The 18,398-nt window shown below is 42.4% G+C and overlaps 1 protein-coding gene across 1 annotated transcript in view; it reads left to right on the forward strand.

The window, feature by feature from the left end:
* Positions 1-873: 873 nt before the first annotated feature.
* MYH15 (myosin heavy chain 15) overlaps positions 874-18,398 on the forward strand; it is a 183,087-nt gene continuing 165,562 nt past the window's right edge. The window contains 12 exon segments of the mRNA XM_032629422.1: positions 874-1,004; positions 1,463-1,611; positions 5,549-5,655; positions 8,053-8,196; positions 9,638-9,785; positions 10,429-10,456; positions 10,847-10,881; positions 11,170-11,186; positions 11,773-11,821; positions 13,811-13,938; positions 17,002-17,065; positions 17,143-17,238. Of these exon segments, the coding sequence (XP_032485313.1) occupies positions 874-1,004; positions 1,463-1,611; positions 5,549-5,655; positions 8,053-8,196; positions 9,638-9,785; positions 10,429-10,456; positions 10,847-10,881; positions 11,170-11,186; positions 11,773-11,821; positions 13,811-13,938; positions 17,002-17,065; positions 17,143-17,238 (1,096 nt within the window).

The following is an 18,398-nucleotide window of genomic DNA, read 5'->3' on the forward strand; positions in this document are numbered from 1 at the left end:
GTACTTTTCTTCTCTCTATCTTGAAAAATGTCCCTATAGATTATAGGGACTTGCATTGTGTAGGGAGGGAAACTGAACCTAGAGAGATTAAGTGATTTCCTACAAGTCACGTGCTTATTTTCTGGCAGAGATAAAATTAGCTCTTGTCCTGGACCATCAGTCTTTGCTTTAAACCGCACTCCTTAGATCCCAGAGGTGCTGTCATGGATGCACCCAAGTCACCACGAAGCAAAGAATAGATTAAGTGCAGTAAAATACATGATTAGGCTTGTTAATTTCCACCCACGTATGAAATAGAAAGCGATTGCAGTTCATTCCGGACAGGGTAGACCATGGCACTGTTCAGTCATGAGGTCCCAGAGCTAAGCCACCTTGGAAAGTCCTTCTCTACCTTCTCATCTATAAAATGGGGCTAAGAAGACTTGCTGTGCAAGCTTGAGTGGAGAGGAAAAAGCCTAAGACCTTTTCTGTCCAATTGGAGAGAATGACCTCTCATTGGGATCGTGATAGCCTAGATTTCATTTCTTCCTCTCATTTTCAAATGTAAAGTGTGCAGATTAAAGATAAAATAAGTAAAGTGTTTGGTATAGACTGAATGCTCAATGAATTTAGCCCTGACAATTTGCCCGGCAACTCAGTCCCTCCAAGATTGGAACTTGCCTTGCTTGAGCTGATGAACTCCTTACACCCACTCACTCCGTTCACCACACAGCCTGCTTCCCTCCTTCAGCATGTGCTGCCCCAGGACAGCTTCCTAAAGATCTGTCTGCCAGCAGTTTCATATACCATCTGCTCTAGACACTCATCTCTGCTGCAGTACTCACCTTTTTATTCCTTTACTTTCTAATGCTGAACATTCCCCTCTTTGACGCCATGATCTGCCTACGATGTTCCATCCACCTGGATGCACCTAGATACCTGCAAGCCCTTCCTCCACTCCTACAAGGGCCCTGGTGTCCACAGCTCGACATTTCTCAGTCTGCCCCATTCCACCACCCACCCAGGTCAGAGCTCTGTGCTTTAAGGTTGCATTATGACTTTCATGGGCTGTAGGCACTTTTGTCTTTCTGGGCCCCTTCCTTCACAAAAAGTATTAAAAATTGCATTTTACAACTGTATTGGTATAAAGACTGATTAATAGAATCCAGCCTGGTTTCATTATTGTATATCATTAAGATTATATTCATATTTTTCTTCTGCTTTTAGAAGAAATTAAAATAGTTTTGTGGGCCCTTAAAAGCATCATGGACTCTAGGCACTGGGCCTTCTGTGACTAGTGGATAAGTTGATCCTGCTAGAGTAAGATTCCTTGTGTACAGTTTTGTCATATACTTGAGACACGACAGAGAGGTAGTGAAAAAGAAGACTTAACCCTCGTTGGTGCATCTGTGGTGACTAGTTTCTCACTTCAGTCCCTGATGTCTCCTTTCCCCTGGTTCCTTCCTACACGTGTCTTCTGCAGAGTGAATCCTTTCGGCTCATGTTTAGGCCTCAGCCTGATGTGGTGGATCCCTTTAAGGAGGACAGACCTGTCAGAGCTTGGCGAGGCCGCGGCCTATCTCAGAAGAAGTGAGGCTGAGCTGCTTCTGCTCCAGGCCACGGCCTTCGATGGCCAGACTTGTGGCACCTGCTGGCTTCACTTTATTTTACTGCTTCCGGGCGGCAACTGTCTGATCAGTGGAGAGAAGCCATCAGTTCTGGAGCCTAACTTATTTGCTTGGGGTGCAATCTGAACCACTGAGCAGTTGAGGAGCTCAGGGTGTGGAGGGTAAAGATGGAAGTTTGCAAGGAAGATCAGGAGGCCTGGGAGGCAACCCAGGCCCAAGCCCTGCTTACTGGCCCTACAAGAGGTTTTCTCTTCAAGGAGCACCCCGGTATGGCCCCAGATAAAGTCTTTCTCAGAAGCCTCTTCATGTGGGTAAATAGCAGAGGAGAGTGAGGGGGCTGAGACTGCAGGGGGTTGGTGCACTGGTAGGAAGAATGAAGGAAAAGGCTCCAGGAAAGTGGGAGAAACAGAAGTTGTCCTGGGCCCTCTTCAGGATTTGCTGATGCTGGAACTTTGCCCCCTGGCTGTCTCCTAGGTCAGGAGGGTCACTCAGCCAACACTAAACAGAAGATAATTGGGGGATTTTCTCACCCTGCTGAATAATTTCTTGGCAGTTATAGGCAAGGACAAAGGTTAATGAGGATTTACCCATAAGATAAAGGCTGAGTACTACATTAAAATCTCTAAATAGATGTTACATTTCCCCCCTCTTTCTTTACATGTCTGGGCTGCATGGCCATCTTCTGAATTTTGGTTAATTGGAGACTTAGAGTCAGTTTCACAGTGTGATCCAGCATCAAGCCACCTATATATCTCAATTCCAAAAAGTATTCAACAACACAGCATAAACCCCGACTGAGAGTTGCTCTAGTACTCCGAATTAGTCAACATTAGACTTTAATATGACCAATTATAATTCAAGCCAGTTAGGTAGCACATTCTATTTCCATCATAGACCAGTCCTGGATCAGTTCCCAGTTTCCAGTCATTGGATGTCATTACTGTGATTGGATTTTAGAGTAGCTAATTATAATCCATCAAATCAAATACAATAACAGAACTATCCCTGAGGTCAGAACTGGTTATGCAGAAGCTTATTGCAAATAGTTAGATAATGAGGGACAAGATCCTAGTGGTACCAGAGAGAAAATCAAAATGCCAAAGCATTCGAGATAATTGGATGATACATTTAGTAGAGTCAGCACTGTAAACAATTCCTTAAACTATAACAATCCACATAATTTCTAATTTTTTTTTTTTTTTTGGTCAAACAATCCTTCCTCATAGAAATGCACTGACAGCACAAAGAGGAGAGTCAGCAGAAGTTTTTCATCCCCCTGGGCTAGTAGAAAATGGAGTCTGCTTTTCTGAACTCAGGCCAAATGGAAGCTGTGTGATAAGAGTATTTGGCAAGTAGTTTTGGGTTCAAATTCCTTGTGCTTGATGCTCTCTGGCTAATTAGAGCACATCACTTTACCTTACTGAGCCTCAGTTTCCTTATCTTTCAAATGGGAACATATGCTTTCTCTGCCTACCTTCCTTCATGAGGATCAAAGAAGACAATAAATGTGAAAAATAAACACAATGCATTACTATGCTACCTAGAACACTAGAATTGCTGGGTGTCAGGGAGGAAGTGTGCTTTCAGAAATAGAAACAAAACACCATTTCAAGGCAAATGTAAGTGATTTTTATAGAACAAGTAAACCATCTAGTTAAAATAACTACAAAACTGGATACAATATTACTTCAATTTTGATTAATATCATAGAAAAAAAAGACTTGAAAAAAATGCTTCAGATAGATAACAGTGGTTATCTCTGAGTTGTTCCATTATGGGTGATTATTTTAAAATGTTTTTCTTTACACATTTCTCTACTTGTAAAGCTGTTTTGCAATAAACACATGTTACCTTTATTTTGGAAAATATATTTTGTCATCTAAAACTATGAAATCATAGAGATGAACCTCCTGAGCTTGCAGATGAGAGAACTAAGGCCCAAAGAGTTGAGGCATTGCCTTGTATCTTGTTACTAGCAAAGCCAGGCCTAAAATCCAGGTGGCCTGAATCAAAGCCATTGCTGTCTATGTTTCCATCCTTGCAATTATTCATGAGAATTCAAGGAATTAAAAGTTGACTGAGTTTATTTACTTCATCTTCAGAACCATCCTTCTCTGGGACTCGGTCTCAAGTAGGTAAGTGCTTCCAAAAATTCTTCTCTCCCACTGTTTCCAGAGGTGATAAAAGAAAGAGCTAATCATGAAGTAGGTGATGAACATAATTTCTGAGAGAAAAACTGGAGGGAAAAAAGCTCAGCATATAATACAGAGGAAGAATGCTTTAGTGGAAAAGCTCTGATTTAGGAGGTAAATGATCTAATTTCTAGTGTCATTATTCTAATGACTGTCACTAATTAGCTATGTGACTGTGGACAACTCTGTTAATCTCTCTTCCCAGGTTCTTTTTCTAAAAAAAATAAAAATGACAAAAGGGAAATCTGTGCCAGGTGGTACCCATGTTTCTTTCAAGTAATAACACTTGGTTTAAAATGCAGTACCTTAAGCACACACAATGTATGCAAATGGGTGCTTTTCAAAAACAAGCTTATTTTCATAGACATAACACAAAGCCAAATTAGCTTTTGCAAAAAAACCCCAAAATGATCAATATAATTAAAAACAGTATTTAAAATGCAAACAAGTAGAAGCAAACACAAAATCAATCAGATAGGAATACAAAAATCCTCTTGCCCAGCAGTTTGAGTGGTGAGTTGGTTGTAACCAGGGAAAGGGAAAGAGAGCACAGTGTAGGTGGTGATGGCAGGAAAGTAGTGAGCAATGAAATTCTTTTCAGAGACAAGTGTGATGGAAGAGGGGTGCGCGCTGCCCAGCTTCACCTCCTTCTTCCACACTCAGTCCTCAAGTCCTATCGTCCACCTCTGGGGAGAGTGTCTGGCGAGGCTGCCCATCCTGCAGCAGTGAGGCTTGCTAGCTTTTGTGATTCATGTGTTGGGGAGGTGGGATGGAGTTGGCACTACCCACCAGTGCTGTGGCTGCAGTAGGGTCTCCCCTGTGCATCCCACAGCCCTAGGCTCAGATTTTCCCTCTTCCAGCCAAATGCTCTCCTTGCCCCCTCCCCCCTATCTACCTGAGGAGCTGTGAACGGGGATTTCTGTGAGCTTCTGGTAAGACTCACTTTCCTTTAAGAGACTCTTTCTTATTCATCTTCCCATAGCAATCTGCCTCAGGTGGGAGAGGAGTTGAGAAGCATCCCAGCGAGGCCAAGATAAGCTGCCTCAGACGTTCATGAGAATTCTGGCTCGTTTCACCCAAAGCCTCTTATTGGTTGATTGCTTTGTAGACGGCTGCTTTGCTAAGGCTTGAGACATGGGGTTGAGGAGGCAGGGGGAGAGAAAAACAATATATGGGGAAAAATAATATGAATCATTTATGCTGTATGACAGCAATCATCCATATTCTCTCTCCTCAATTCTCCCCCCTCCAAGTCTACCGTATAATTCTCTTAGCAGGCTTTCATTCCAAAATTAAAAATAAGGTCTAAAGAAACCCTGACGGACAGACATGGCCACTAACCTAAATTTTCACTTAGTTGTAACCAGACCTTTCTGAGGGAAGTTTTTCGGAGGGAGCTGGGAAGGGTGAGAGCACCAGGCCAACCACCAAGTACCTGGGGCTGTGAGTGGGAGGTAAGTGTGGGGATTGGGAGAGGTGGGTAAGGTTCTGGCAGGTAACCGTCTGGTAGCAAAATGTTCCCAATCTCCACTTGCTGAAACGCTTCTTGCTCCTAAACAGTCCTTATGTAGGTTTATCTTCAGGGTGAGCGTTCATGATCTTATCTAACTTTGCAACTTCCTATATTGGTGAAGCCAGGTCAACGAGCAGACTTAGCAGAAATGAGACCATGTCCATCAGTATGAAAGTGTCCAATGTACATTTCCTACAGGGACTGTAGTTAAATATCCATTTTTTTTCCCTCTGTAGGGAAGGAGAAATGCTGGATTCATGATGCGAAGAATGCTTATGTTGAGGCTGAGATTAAAGGGGGTGGAGATGATGGCAGAATAATTGTTGAGACAACAGATGGAAAGGTAAAGAAATCTCTATTTCAGCCCACTGGTGACTAAGTTCTCTATTTAATAATTAGGTGTGTCCTTTCTCCAATTGTTTTGTTAAAAACCTGGGGTAGGAGATGCCACTGATACACTTTAGAAAACTCATTAATCTTTAAGAAGCTCCTCCACTTAACTATCAAAGATGTAATGACGAACATTGAAGAATCAGAGTAAACCGGCTGCCAGTGGTCAAGCTCATTGACTCTAGAATGCACAACTTTTTCCACTTCTTCTATCGTATTTCAAGTTCTTTTTTTTTTTGGTAGGCGGGCCTCTCACTGTTGTGGCCTCTCCGGTTGCGGAGAACAGGCTCCGGACGCGCAGGCTCAGCGGCCATGGCTCACGGGCCTAGCTGCTCCGCGGCGTGTGGGATCTTCCCGGACCGGGGCACAAACCCGCGTCCCGTGCATCAGCAGGCGGACTGTCAACTACTGCGCCACCAGGGAAGCCCTCAAGTTCTTTTATTTTATTTTATTATTTTTTTTGTGGTACGCGGGCCTCTCACTGTTGTGGCCTCTCCCGTTGTGGAGCACAGGCTCCGGACGCACAGGCTCAGCGGCCATGGCTCACGGGCCCAGCTGCTCTGGGGCATGTGGGATCTTCCCACACCAGGGCACGAACCCGCGCGTCCCCTTCATCGGCAGGCGGACTCTCAACCACTGCGCCACCAGGGAAGCCCTCAAGTTCTTTTTTAAAGGTGCCTCTTGGAGTAAATAATGACCTTAGGAACTGTGAAGCAAGCTATGTTTGTAGGATCAGGAACGAGTGGGATAATCTGAATAAAAATAGAACAGTGTCAGAGGAACCAAGAAATGGGAGAATGGTCAGTAATGTCAAACGCTAGAGAAAGAGATTTAGGGCTTGGAGAGAGCCTTGGACTTCAGAATTAGGAGGTCACCTATGACCTTTGAAAGAGAAGCTTAGGTCAAGTGTTGGGGCATAAGTTAGACTATGAGAGGTCATAGAGAGAATGTGTAGTGAGACTGTAACAGTCCCCAACCCCTTCTGCCTGTCACCAAGGTATTCAGAGCAACAGGGCAATATTGTACAGACAGCCTACTCTCAGAACCTTTGCCTTGCATCACTGACCTCACGTGCCTGCCAGCTCCATGGCAGAGAATTGGGCCCTATTTCTGCCCTGACTTGGATGAACACTCCATTATAGATTTTACAGATCATTTCCTGCCCATATGCAATTCGCCAATCTCCTTCCAATTCTGCCCTTCCCGACTCCATAACAAGCCACATCCTAAAACAAACAGGTACGATCATTATCAAGAAAGTTTGTCTTTTTCATGCCCTTATCTTTGTATTTAGACAATTTATGATCTAAAGCATTGCCATCTGAATTGCAAAATTCTGGAGGCCACTCAAAAGCTACCTCTTATGGTGTCTTAATATGCCTTCCTGATGGTGTCTATACATTTAAAAAATCACAAGTTAGGTAGATTTTATATAACTAATTGATGGAATTAAGGGCAGAACTTGGTCCCTATCAATAAGAATATACGTATTTAGGCAAGGGAAAAATTCAGAATGTCTTAAATAAGGAAACTAAGGGATTCAATTATTTTCTCCCAGTCTGTGTGTTGTCTTTTCACTTTCTTGATTGTGTCCAGTTCAATTTTATTAGGCCTCCAGATGAGAAGTTTGTTCTTCTGAGCACATTTTTTAAAACTGCTGTCTTTTTAACAGTATTTATGATGATCTGTGAATATAATGTGGATACAACTATGAAAGAAATCATAGGAAGAAGAACATGAAAGCAACACGTTAATGATATAGAAAGAGGAGTCTAAAGGTGGGTGGCTTTGTTCTGCTTGACCTTTCACCATCTAATGGAGGTCCCATTCCCCCCAGCCCCACTCTGGGGCCAGCATCTCCCTGGCTCCAGGCTCCCTCCTCCTGATGTTAGAATTGACTACACTTCCAATCACCTTTGGTCTTTGTAACATTAACAAAGGCAATAAAGCCAGTGGGTGGAGAGTAATACTTAAAGTTGGTAACGAAAGGAGAGAAAAATAGAATCAGAGCTGAGGGGAGGTTAGATCAGGCTAGATCATGAGCAATATAATGTGTGTTCTCTGGGGCAATCTCAGTCTGAGGAGCCATGGGATCAGGGCACTGCAATTTAGAAAATTTTGATTCAACAAAACCACTTTTAAAAAACTTTATCTTCAGGCAAGGAGAGAACGTGAGTCGGAGGAACACCTGTTTCTTGGAAAAAACAGGTTGGTTTAACTTCCTCTGGCTCCATCCTCTAATGAGGCACCTTTTTCTTAACTCCTTGAAAATTCTTCCCAATGCATGGCAAAAATGAATGAGCATAGAAGAAATAGGGGAATATATCTTACATTTTTCTCCTCTCTGCAGAGTCTGAGTGTCAAGGAGGACGAAATCCAGCAGATGAATCCCCCAGAGTTTGAAATGATTGAAGACATGGCAATGCTGACTCACCTCAATGAAACATCTGTGCTGCATGCCCTGAAGAGGTGCTGTAACCATTGGATGATCTATGTATGTGTATATGCTTCACTACTGAAACAGAATGCCGGCATCACATTGGCGATGTCCCAGCCCTCTTTTGGGTGAAAAAGATATTGAATTTAAGCATACTCATGTGAGAATAATCCTTGAGAAATGCCCACTAGGAAGGGACATTATCTTAGCGTTTCCCCAATTTTATTTGGTCAGTATTCATATCCCTTCCCACAGGTTTTCATCCTAAAGTAAAGGCATGAGGCTTGGAGCATGATAGACCCGTGTCCAAATGCCACCTCTGTTTCTCACTAGTAGTTTTCTTCTCGAAGTCACCTTATCTGTAAAGTGGGATAATAATGTCTGTCTCTCCATGGTAGCTTGAAGGATAAATAAAAGAATGTAAAGCATGTAGTTCAGTGCCTGTTACCTAGTTAGTGCTCAATAAATGGAATAATTTTTTTTCATCATCATTAAGTTGGTGATGATTGGTTGCTCAGCTTCTTTAATTCACTCAGAATCTATTCAGCAGGAGCTGCACTGAGCAGATGATGGCATTTGGGACCCATTGCTATAGCAGCCTTGCCATGCAGCCAGCTTGCTCCTGGGAGCTCTGTTTTACGGTGTGACTGTCTTTGTTTCCCTGAGATGCTGTAACAAAATTACCTCAAACAGGGTGGCTTAAAACAATAGAAACTTATTCCGTCACAGTTCTAGAGGCCGGAGTCCAACATCAAATAAACTCAGCAGTCACACTCCCTCTGGAACCTCTAGGGGAGAATCATTCCTTACCTGTGCCAGTTTCCAGTGGCTTTTGGCATATTCCCTGTGGCCGCGGCACTCCAATCTTTGCCTCCATCTCCACATCACCTTCTCCTCTGTGTGTCTCTTATACGGTGATTAGCTGTTGGATTTAAGGCCCATCCAGATATCATCCTGAGGTCCTTACCTTAATTACACGTGCAAAGATCCTTTTTCCAAATAAGATCCCGTTCACAGGTTCTGGAGATTAAGACGTGTACATATCTTTTGGGGAGCCACAGTCCAGCCACCACGCTTTGAGTGACCCACATGAGCTATTACCCCAGTGCCTTTAAGCATCAGGTTACTAATCTTGCTGAGGCACAGATTCCCTTTGGGCCTCAAATGCCTGAGAGAGGGTTACCCAGATCAACAAGGCTTCTGTCAGCATCCTCCTTGTCTTCAGAAGTTGTGTGTGTGAGTGTGTGTGTGTGTGTGAGACAAGTTAGAGGTTGACAGATCTCCCAGGGGAGAGGTAATCCCAGGCCCCCTTGTTACTCTAACCTGGTTCTGTCTCTTCCTATCAGAAGTCCCTACTTTGCAAGAATCCAAAAGCTCTCTTTCTTTTAGTTCCTTTATAAGTAAATATTCGAGCAAATGTTACCTGACGTTGAAAGAGCTGACAAACCTGGAAGTATTCCTAACCTGTTTTTGGAAATCTTTTCTGATCTTCTGTCAGATATATTCGGGTCTCTCCTGTGTGAGCCTCAAAAGTGGCTTCCAGTAACACAGAGCAGAGGCAGCCATCTACAAAGGGAAGAGGCGATCAGAGGCTCCCCCTCACATCTTTGCTGTGGCCAATAATGCCTTTCAAGATATGCTTCACAGTAAGTGGCTGCCCTACAAAATGAAGGGTAAAAATATCTGATCTACTTTTTCTCCGTGTCACTAAGAGGCAGGTAGGTGTTGTGAGCGGAGCATGGCCTTTATAGTTGCCTAATCACTTGAAGCCTCCGCTTTCTTCTGGATAAAACGTGAGCAAAATAGGGCCTACCTCCTAGGGTTATGGGGACGATTAGCTCGCATATCAAATTAAGTGAGATAATGCCTTGAAAGTGCTCAGCCCAGTGTCTGGCCCAGAATGAGCCCCCTGTAGATGTCAGCTTTTATTACAAAAAGTACCTGCTAGAATGTCTGGCACAAAGAGGTTATTCTGTAGCTATTATTACACCAGGCTTAATAAAAGTCTTAAAATAGCGATATGTCAACCATTCGTCATTTACTGTTTGTATTTGGAGCAAGGAGAGAGTGATAGAATTTGTATGATCTTATGACTGGCCTACATAGAGTCAAGAGAAAATCTATTTTACTTTGTACCATTGAAATGGTATTTTTTCTAACTGTATACAGAGCAAATCCTTCTCCTCGTGTCTGACTTCAAACTGTAACCAAGGAAATTTTGAATAAGTTCGTGCCAATACATGGCAGCTCGGGTAGAAGAATGATCTGACATTTTCCTTTCTTTTGTAGATCGAAAGAATCAGTCTGTACTCTTCACGTGAAGTGTTTGCCTTGCTTTTTCTTTTTGGCCAGCAGTGAGTGTTTCAATCGAAGCAGACACCTACATTTCACTGGATATGAAACATAGATTCACTGCCTTTGAATTGTTGTTCTTTAGATACCGAATACATTCTAGGCAAGAGTAAGACAGGAAATTGTCATAACACTTTAGTCAGTGATTAGCCAAATATGGTGCCAGCTAGGCTGCCTCCCATTTTAGAAGATCCTTTGGAACCTGCGGTGCACATGCTGGTCTTAATCATTTTCTCGATGAAGAGAGCTCCCTGTCCAAATAATCATTTTCAAAGTTCTCTGGTCTGGCTAACTGGGCGGAAAGACTGAAAGTCCAGTGGGTATGACCACAGAATAGATAACTTGCTGTTGTGAGCAACCAGAATGGGGCAGGCCAAGGTACATTAAGTAGTGGGAACTAAAAGTTGGTGAGGCTTAGAGGGACAAGAAAAGGGAGTGAAGAAGAAGGATGGAAAGGATTTCACTGATACCATATTGTATGTTAATTTTGATGGGAAGAGCATTGGCTGGCCAGGTGAACTGTCAGCCTGGTGGTTGAGGGGAGAGGCTGGGACTCTAGAAGCAGTCAAATGCTCAAATTCTTGCTCTTTCTATGCAGTGAGGATGCCGCCATGTGTGTTGGGCTGTCCATTGGCTTCAGCCATCCCCAGAAAAATAATAGGTCTCCGAATCTTAGAGCTAGTAGGGTGGTTAAAGTTCAGCCCTTTGTAGAGAGGATAGACTATTTTCTGGAGTTTCAGGCAGATAAAGGCAGGCCTTGATCCTACGATGCTTTGGGTGAGAGGCTATAAATTCACCGTTGTGTTCTCTCCACATTACAAAGTTAGCTGATTATCAAAGGTAAAAGGGAAATCTAAAGCTCAACTTCCTGGTAGAATGTTTGGTAGGTTCTCTTCTGAGGGACCTGGCCATGTGATGGTAGCCTTCATATGTGACGATCTCTTGAACAGTTGGTGGTGAGGAGACCTATCTCTAATTAGCAAAGATACTCTTCAGCTTTTTGCTAACAGGACCGTGAGGAACAGGCTTCTTATTTTTATAAAGTCTTTGATCTTTCCCTACTCCAGATTTTTGCTCACGATGTTTTTCCAGCCTGAGATGTCCTTTTCCTTCTCCCAAACAACTAAATGTCTGCATCTCCTTCAAGTTCCCTCTTAAGTTCCACTTTTCTATAAAACTTTCCCTCTTGCCTTAGTTTATATGGTTCAAATTATTTATCTTTCATTGCATTTATAATCTCAACCAGTTAGCTGTGTCATTGAACTGTGTCATATTATCCAGTGCTTTGCCACCATAGCAACCACGGGTGAATCCGAAGAAAAGCCAGTAAGTGTTTATAAATCTTGGCAGAAAAGGTGGGTGGCCCTATCTGCTAATCATGGAGGCTCTGCCCCGATCACTTATGGGGAGAAAGGAGGAAACCGCACCATAGAACAATTTAAAAATTATAGAAAAATCATTTTCCCCATTTTTCCTTTGCCTCTTGGAAGGATCATCAAGTACTCTGAACCAATAATCCGAAAACATTAAATTACATAATTTGTTTCAGATCTGCTTCAAGGGGCATTTACTGGCCTGCTCTTTGTTGCTTGGACCCTCTGAGAATTAGCTTCTTAAGATCCAAACCACCTTCCCCCAAAACTAGGGTTACCAATGCCTTGAATGGCCACTTTTGATATTTCTTAATATTGAAATATCTTCTTTGTGGTATTTCTTTAGCTGCTGTGAGCTGTCAGAATCCCTCAAATACGTACCAATAGAAAGAACTCTGCTTCCTCACTAACTTCTGGACCAAATCCCAAATGCCCAATGGATGTACACTCAACTGCAATCACATTCTAGGTTCTGAAAACTTTACCTTCTCTTTTTCTCTAATTATTTTAATCCTTGGTAATTTTTGCTTTAGCTTACTTTGTTTAGCTCCATTAACAGGTTGATGGTAATAATCTGAGGATACCTAGACCATGAGAGTCGGTATGTAAAATAAGATTAGATAATGCTGAGCAAAACTCAAAATCAATGAGTTACTGAGCTGTTGGAGCCTCTCATCTATGTCTGGCATTGCTGCTTTGCTTTTTCCGTATGATCCTAGATGTTTCCTGCTGTATTTGCAAGATAAGAAGTGTATCAAAATAGCAATCTAGTCCAATTTCCACACCATGGAAAGTTTCTTTTCCAACCACCACATTCCTGAATTTGATCGATTCCTCTAGGTATCATTGAATTCTATTATTCACTAGACATTACTTCATTTGTGTGTACATTTTAGGTTGTTTTGTGTGCATTTGTTTGTTTGGTCTAACCATTGAGCCCTATGATAATACATAACACAATACATAATACAGAAAAGTTCTGTGAAAAATTTTGCTTATATAGCCCTTTTATTTCTTTAAAGGACAGTAGACCCATAATACATAGAAGGAATATAGTATTTGTAAATCTATAAATTCTTAAATACCACCTACTATAAAATGCCCCCCATAAAATGTATCTTTGAGGCTGACTGGAAAAAAACAAAGCTATGTTGCAGTTTAGGTGCTAAGTGGTCATTAGGACTCTCTCAGTGTAGGTGACCTGCTTTGGCCCATCAGCCTGAGCCAATATGATTCAAATTCAAGACCAATAATACCATTTCAAGTCACTGCTTGGTATGAACCTCTAGGTTACTTAGGAATAATAGCAAGCAAAAATGTAATTTAATAATGCTGCATCTGCTGTATTATTTTTGGATAAATTTCCAGGTGTGAGGATTGAATGGGAAGAGAGGCAGATTAGCAATGAGGGGGAATATATGGAATGAAGTTTGGAAATAGTCTATGGTATTTGTTGTTTACTTTGGTAAAATACCAGTTTTCTTTTCCTACTCAGGCCAATGCCAACCAAAAGAGAAGGATTGCAAGTAAATGAACTCCCTCCCACATATAGTCATGGGGCATCATATATTGTCAATCTTTCATCATTTTTTTTTTTTTTTTTTTGCGGTACGCGGGCCTCTCACTGCTATGGCCTCTCCCGTTGCGGAGCACAGGCTCCGGACACGCAGGCTCAGCGGCCATGGCTCACGGGTCCAGCCGCTCCGTGGCATGTGGGATCTTCCCGGACCGGGGCACGAACCCGTGTCCCCTGCATCGGCAGGCGGACTCTCAACCACCGCGCCACCAGGGAAGCCCTCCCTCATCCATCTAATTTTGAGTTACCATTCCAAAATAACCTTTCATCACCAAATTTGGAAGTAGTTTTTGGCTACTGGTTACCAAAACAAGAATGAGGTTTGACCTGGGTATGGAGGACTTGCCATATTACAGAATTCTGGGAAAAGTTTCATCAGCTGTATTTCTCTTACCTGTATCCCAGGGGACTCTACAAAATCAAATCAAATGAGTGAATCCTGTCTTGGAAGCATTTGGAAATGCCAAAACCCTGAGAAGTGACAACTCCTCTCGCTTTGTAAGTAACATGATTGAGTAATACATCAGAGTCTTTAGTTTTTAGCAAATGGTAAAATTCATGCCTGAGCACACAGATCCAAAATAATTTTTAGAACATCAAAGAAGGTTATTGATTAATGGTCATAATATTGTTAGATTCCTCAAGGAAGTCCGCCAGCTTCATCATTAAGACAATTAAAACTACATAGAAATATGTGCTTGAGAAGCTTCTGCGGTTTGGTCAATTTCAGGAAGAAAATATTTATCTTAATAGTGTCAAATTCCTTTATACTCCCAGTAGGGAAGCTCATTCAGCAAATTCTAATAATGTTTTATATTTTAGTACATTTTACAGATCTGTAAATACTTTCTCCTTCATAATTTCCTATACTTCTTGTAATAAGTCATTTTAGTAAGCACTTCCACATTCACTTACTACAATTATTGTTTCTACCCTTGCCTGTGGCCCCCCTGCACCCGCATATTTTTCACTGAGGATTTTTTGGAGGGGCACAGGGAGAAAGCACTTTTTAAAGTAGCTTTTGATAACTAGCAGCCCCATGATAGAAGAAGGATTTGGATTTCAAACTCAAGCTTCACTAATCCGTTTTATGCCAAGAATGAGTGGCAGGGAGCCACGATACAATTTACAAGGACATTTGCAGAAGGCTTCCTGTTTGACTCTAGGCGTAATTACATAACCGCCTCCTGCTGATTTGGCTGGTTTCCCTCCAAAGCCTTAGAGCTGCCCTGACTACACTTACGTCTGCTTGCTATGTCCGGCTGCATAGCGGGTACTAATACTGGGCAATAAAACAACTGCTAGATTGGGGATTTGTTGGAATGTGGAGGGAGTTTCCGCTTAAATATGAAAGAAAGAAAGCTGAAAAAAAAAAAAAACCGAGAGTGCAAAAGGAAAGATGGAAGAGAGGGAGGGAAAAAAGGAAGATAAAGGAAAGGGAAGAGAGTAAAAGAAAAGGAAGAAAGAAAAGAACAGTAAGTAGAAAGAAACGTAAATAAGGAAAGAAAGCAACTGAAAAAGACCAAGAACAAGAAAAAAGTTGGAAGGATAGAAGGGAAGAAAGAAGTAGAAAAGCAAAGTAAACAAAATGGATGAATGGAGAGAAGGGAGAAGGAAAGAGAAGAGGGGGTTCAAAAAATCAAGAAGTGCAGGTTAAATTCTTTCGATTAATACTCTGTATGTATACTATGCACAAAGAATGTCACCTGCCATATCCGTAAAAAAGGATGTTGCAGCCATCAAGCCATCAGCCACTGTAGTCGCCCCCTACCCCACCACTGTGCACCCTGAGGGGATTCAGGTTGGAGAAAAGCAAGATATTGGCCCTAGATAGTTAAGGTGCATATCAAAGGGGCAATTTCAATGAGCCAGACTCTTGCATCTTCCCATACATCGAAAAGCACTAAATTCATTAATTTGAGATGTCTGATTTTCTTTAATTAGCAGTAATCTTTTGATGTTCTGACTACCTGGTTTCTGTTGCAAAAACTCCTATATATCCAGGGACTTCCCTTACCTCTGGGGAGTAGTCCCTCAGAGCTATCTGAGAGGCTGTCTTCTGGGCTTAAGTCCTCAGAAAGTTCACCGAATAAACATAATTCTCAACTTTTAGGTTGTGCATTTTTTTCAGTTGACAATACGCATATTTATATGTAAATGTACATATGCATAGGGGTACACATATGTGTATGTATATGTGTATATATATACATACATGTGTATGTTTGTGTGTGTGACTCCCAGTAGCCTGCTTTTTCTTTTTCGGTACGTTGGGCCTCTCACTGTTATGGCCTCTCCCGTTGCGGAGCACAGGCTCCGGACGTGCAGGCTCAGCGGCCATGGCTCACGGGCCCAGCCACTCCGCAGCATGTGGGATCTTCCCGGACCGGGGCACGAACCCGTGTCCCCTGCATCGGCAGGCAGACTCTCAACCACTGTGCCACCAGGGAAGCCCTGCATTTTTTAACTTAATGGCTTAATCACCTTGTATTGGCCGCTCTCCTTCTCTTGCCTGGCTGCAGTCCTGGTCTGATTCCTTCCTTGCATGGGTATACGTCTACCAGTCTGCCTTCCCCTCTGTACTAACATCCTCGTCCTGCGGGCTGTAACCCCCTGGACTGCCTCCTTGGCTGTGTCTTGATGCACCTGGGCTCTGTCACTTCTGAGCAGACTCTCTGCCCCACTAGATCCTATCTTATGGCTTTTCATTGACAGGCCTGCCTCAGACTCCATTTTCTGCCCCCCTTTCTCTTACTTGCTACACTCCTGCACAACTGCCTTTTCTTTTGATTTCAAAACACACCAAATGTTCCTACATTAGAGCTGTTACATTAGCTGCTTACACCTAGAATCTAGAAGAGCCATGAACACACCTACTTTTCTAATGTGGTATCTCCAGTGCCTAGCAGGTTTTCTGGATCATAGCAGATGCTCAACGAATGTCTGTTTAATAAATGGAATAATACGCCAAGCAGATATTATTTTCCTCACTTTTAGATAAGAACACTGAGGCCCAGAGAGATTCTATAATGCACGCAAGAATGAACAGCCAAGGAAGAGGGGATAAATTAGGAGTTTGGGGTTAATATATACACATAACTATATATAAAATAGATAATGAATGGGGACCTACTGTATAGCACAGGGGACTATGCTCAGTGTCTTGTAATGAGCTGTAATGGAAAAGAATCTGAAAAAGAATACACACACACACACACACACACACACACACACACATATATGTATGTATAACTGAATCACTTTGCTGTATACCTGAACTAGTACATTTTAAATCAACTGCACTTCAATAAAAAAAATAAGAAGAAGAAGAGAAAAAGAAGACACAGCCAGCAATGAGCAGGTCTGAGGCTAGACTCCAGGACCACTGCTCGTCCTGATGACACTCCAGCTGCCTCTCGACATTAACTGGTGCCATCACAGACCCGTGTTGCATTTTTTTAACTTTGGGGCAAGTAGTCACTTTGGGAGTGATGTGTGTAATGAAGCCATTGCAACTGCTTGGAATGTTTCAATAGGAGACTGTGTTCTGTGTCCACCCAGGGCCAGTTCCTCGGGATGCACTTTTGTGCCAGAGGCAAGCTGTCATCTGCAGACATCGACATCTGTAAGTAGCCATAGCACTGTCTAATTACTTTTCTTCTACACCTACGTTTGAATCTTTACTCATGTCTCATCATGCAGATTTGCTTGAAAAATCCCGGGTTGTTTTCCAGCAGCCTGGAGAGAGGAACTACCATATATTCTATCAAATTCTATCTGGGAAAAAAGAACTTCATGGTAAGTGTATTATTCTGGAGCTGAAGTTCATTCTAAAACAAGAGACAATAGTCAGATTACTGGAACTGGGAAAGTGCTGTTTAATGTCTCCTAGCCTCTTTAGGACTCAGTTTGTTCATCCTAAAACTTAAGAAATTGAACCAGTTATAGAACCAGTGTTCTATAATTTTACATGGGTAGAGAGTAAATGGTAACACTTTGTTTCAATTTGGTAGTATTTGGAGGTGGGTAGGATGCCCAGCAGAGGTAAATGAATGTGTGTGTATGCATGTCTGCACACATGCTTGTGTGTGTGTGTGTGTGTGTGTGTGTGTGTGTGTGTGTGGGTGGGTGTGTGTAAAAAGCACTAGATAATTTTAAAGACTTAAATGATTAAAACCACTAATCATTTAAGTGGATGCTAGAGACAAGAGGCCAGAGGTGGGAGACATCACCATGATGTTTAGTGGTTAATGGGAGTTTTATAAAGAAAGGAGGACTTGGGTTGGGATATGGAGAATGGGAAGGGGATGTAACCAGAGTAATGTGTGGAGGGTATTTCCGGTAAGAGGAACAGTGTACACAATGTCAGGAAAAGGTAAGGCAGGATCAGGGAACAGAGAGACCAGATGAACTGGAGGAAAGGATTTTCACAGAGGAATAGTAGAGATTTTATTCTGATGGGGTCTGAACTCAGGAAGTTGGGAGGGTGTTGTGTGCATGTGTGTGTGTGAGTGTGTGTATGTGTGTGTGTGAGTGTGTTTCGTGGGGCGGAATGGGGTAATAGGAGGTCGTGATTTGTTGAGGGCAGTGGCAGTTAGGCTGGTGTGATGGGCAGGATAGACTGGAGGCAGAAATACTGAGGGAAGTGATTGCAATAGTCCCAGGATGAGATGATAAGACAATTGTCTAAGGCACTGTCTGTGGGAATAGAGGGCAAGGGGATGAACTCATGGAAGAATAGAAAAGTCTAGGCAATGATAAAATGTAGAAATGAGGGAAAGTGTTGAGTCAAAAATACTCCCAGGTTTGATAATTTGACTGGGATAAAAGTAGTGCCATGAACAGAAATGGAAAAGCAACTTGTAGGGTAAGAGAACGAATTTCCTGTATTCACTCAACAAATATTTATTGTGGGACTGCTGTGTATACACTGCTTTTTAAGCATGGAGGATAGAGAA

The sequence above is a fragment of the Phocoena sinus genome, chromosome 4 (assembly GCF_008692025.1).
Source record: "Phocoena sinus isolate mPhoSin1 chromosome 4, mPhoSin1.pri, whole genome shotgun sequence".
In the NCBI taxonomy this organism is placed as follows: domain Eukaryota; kingdom Metazoa; phylum Chordata; class Mammalia; order Artiodactyla; family Phocoenidae; genus Phocoena; species Phocoena sinus.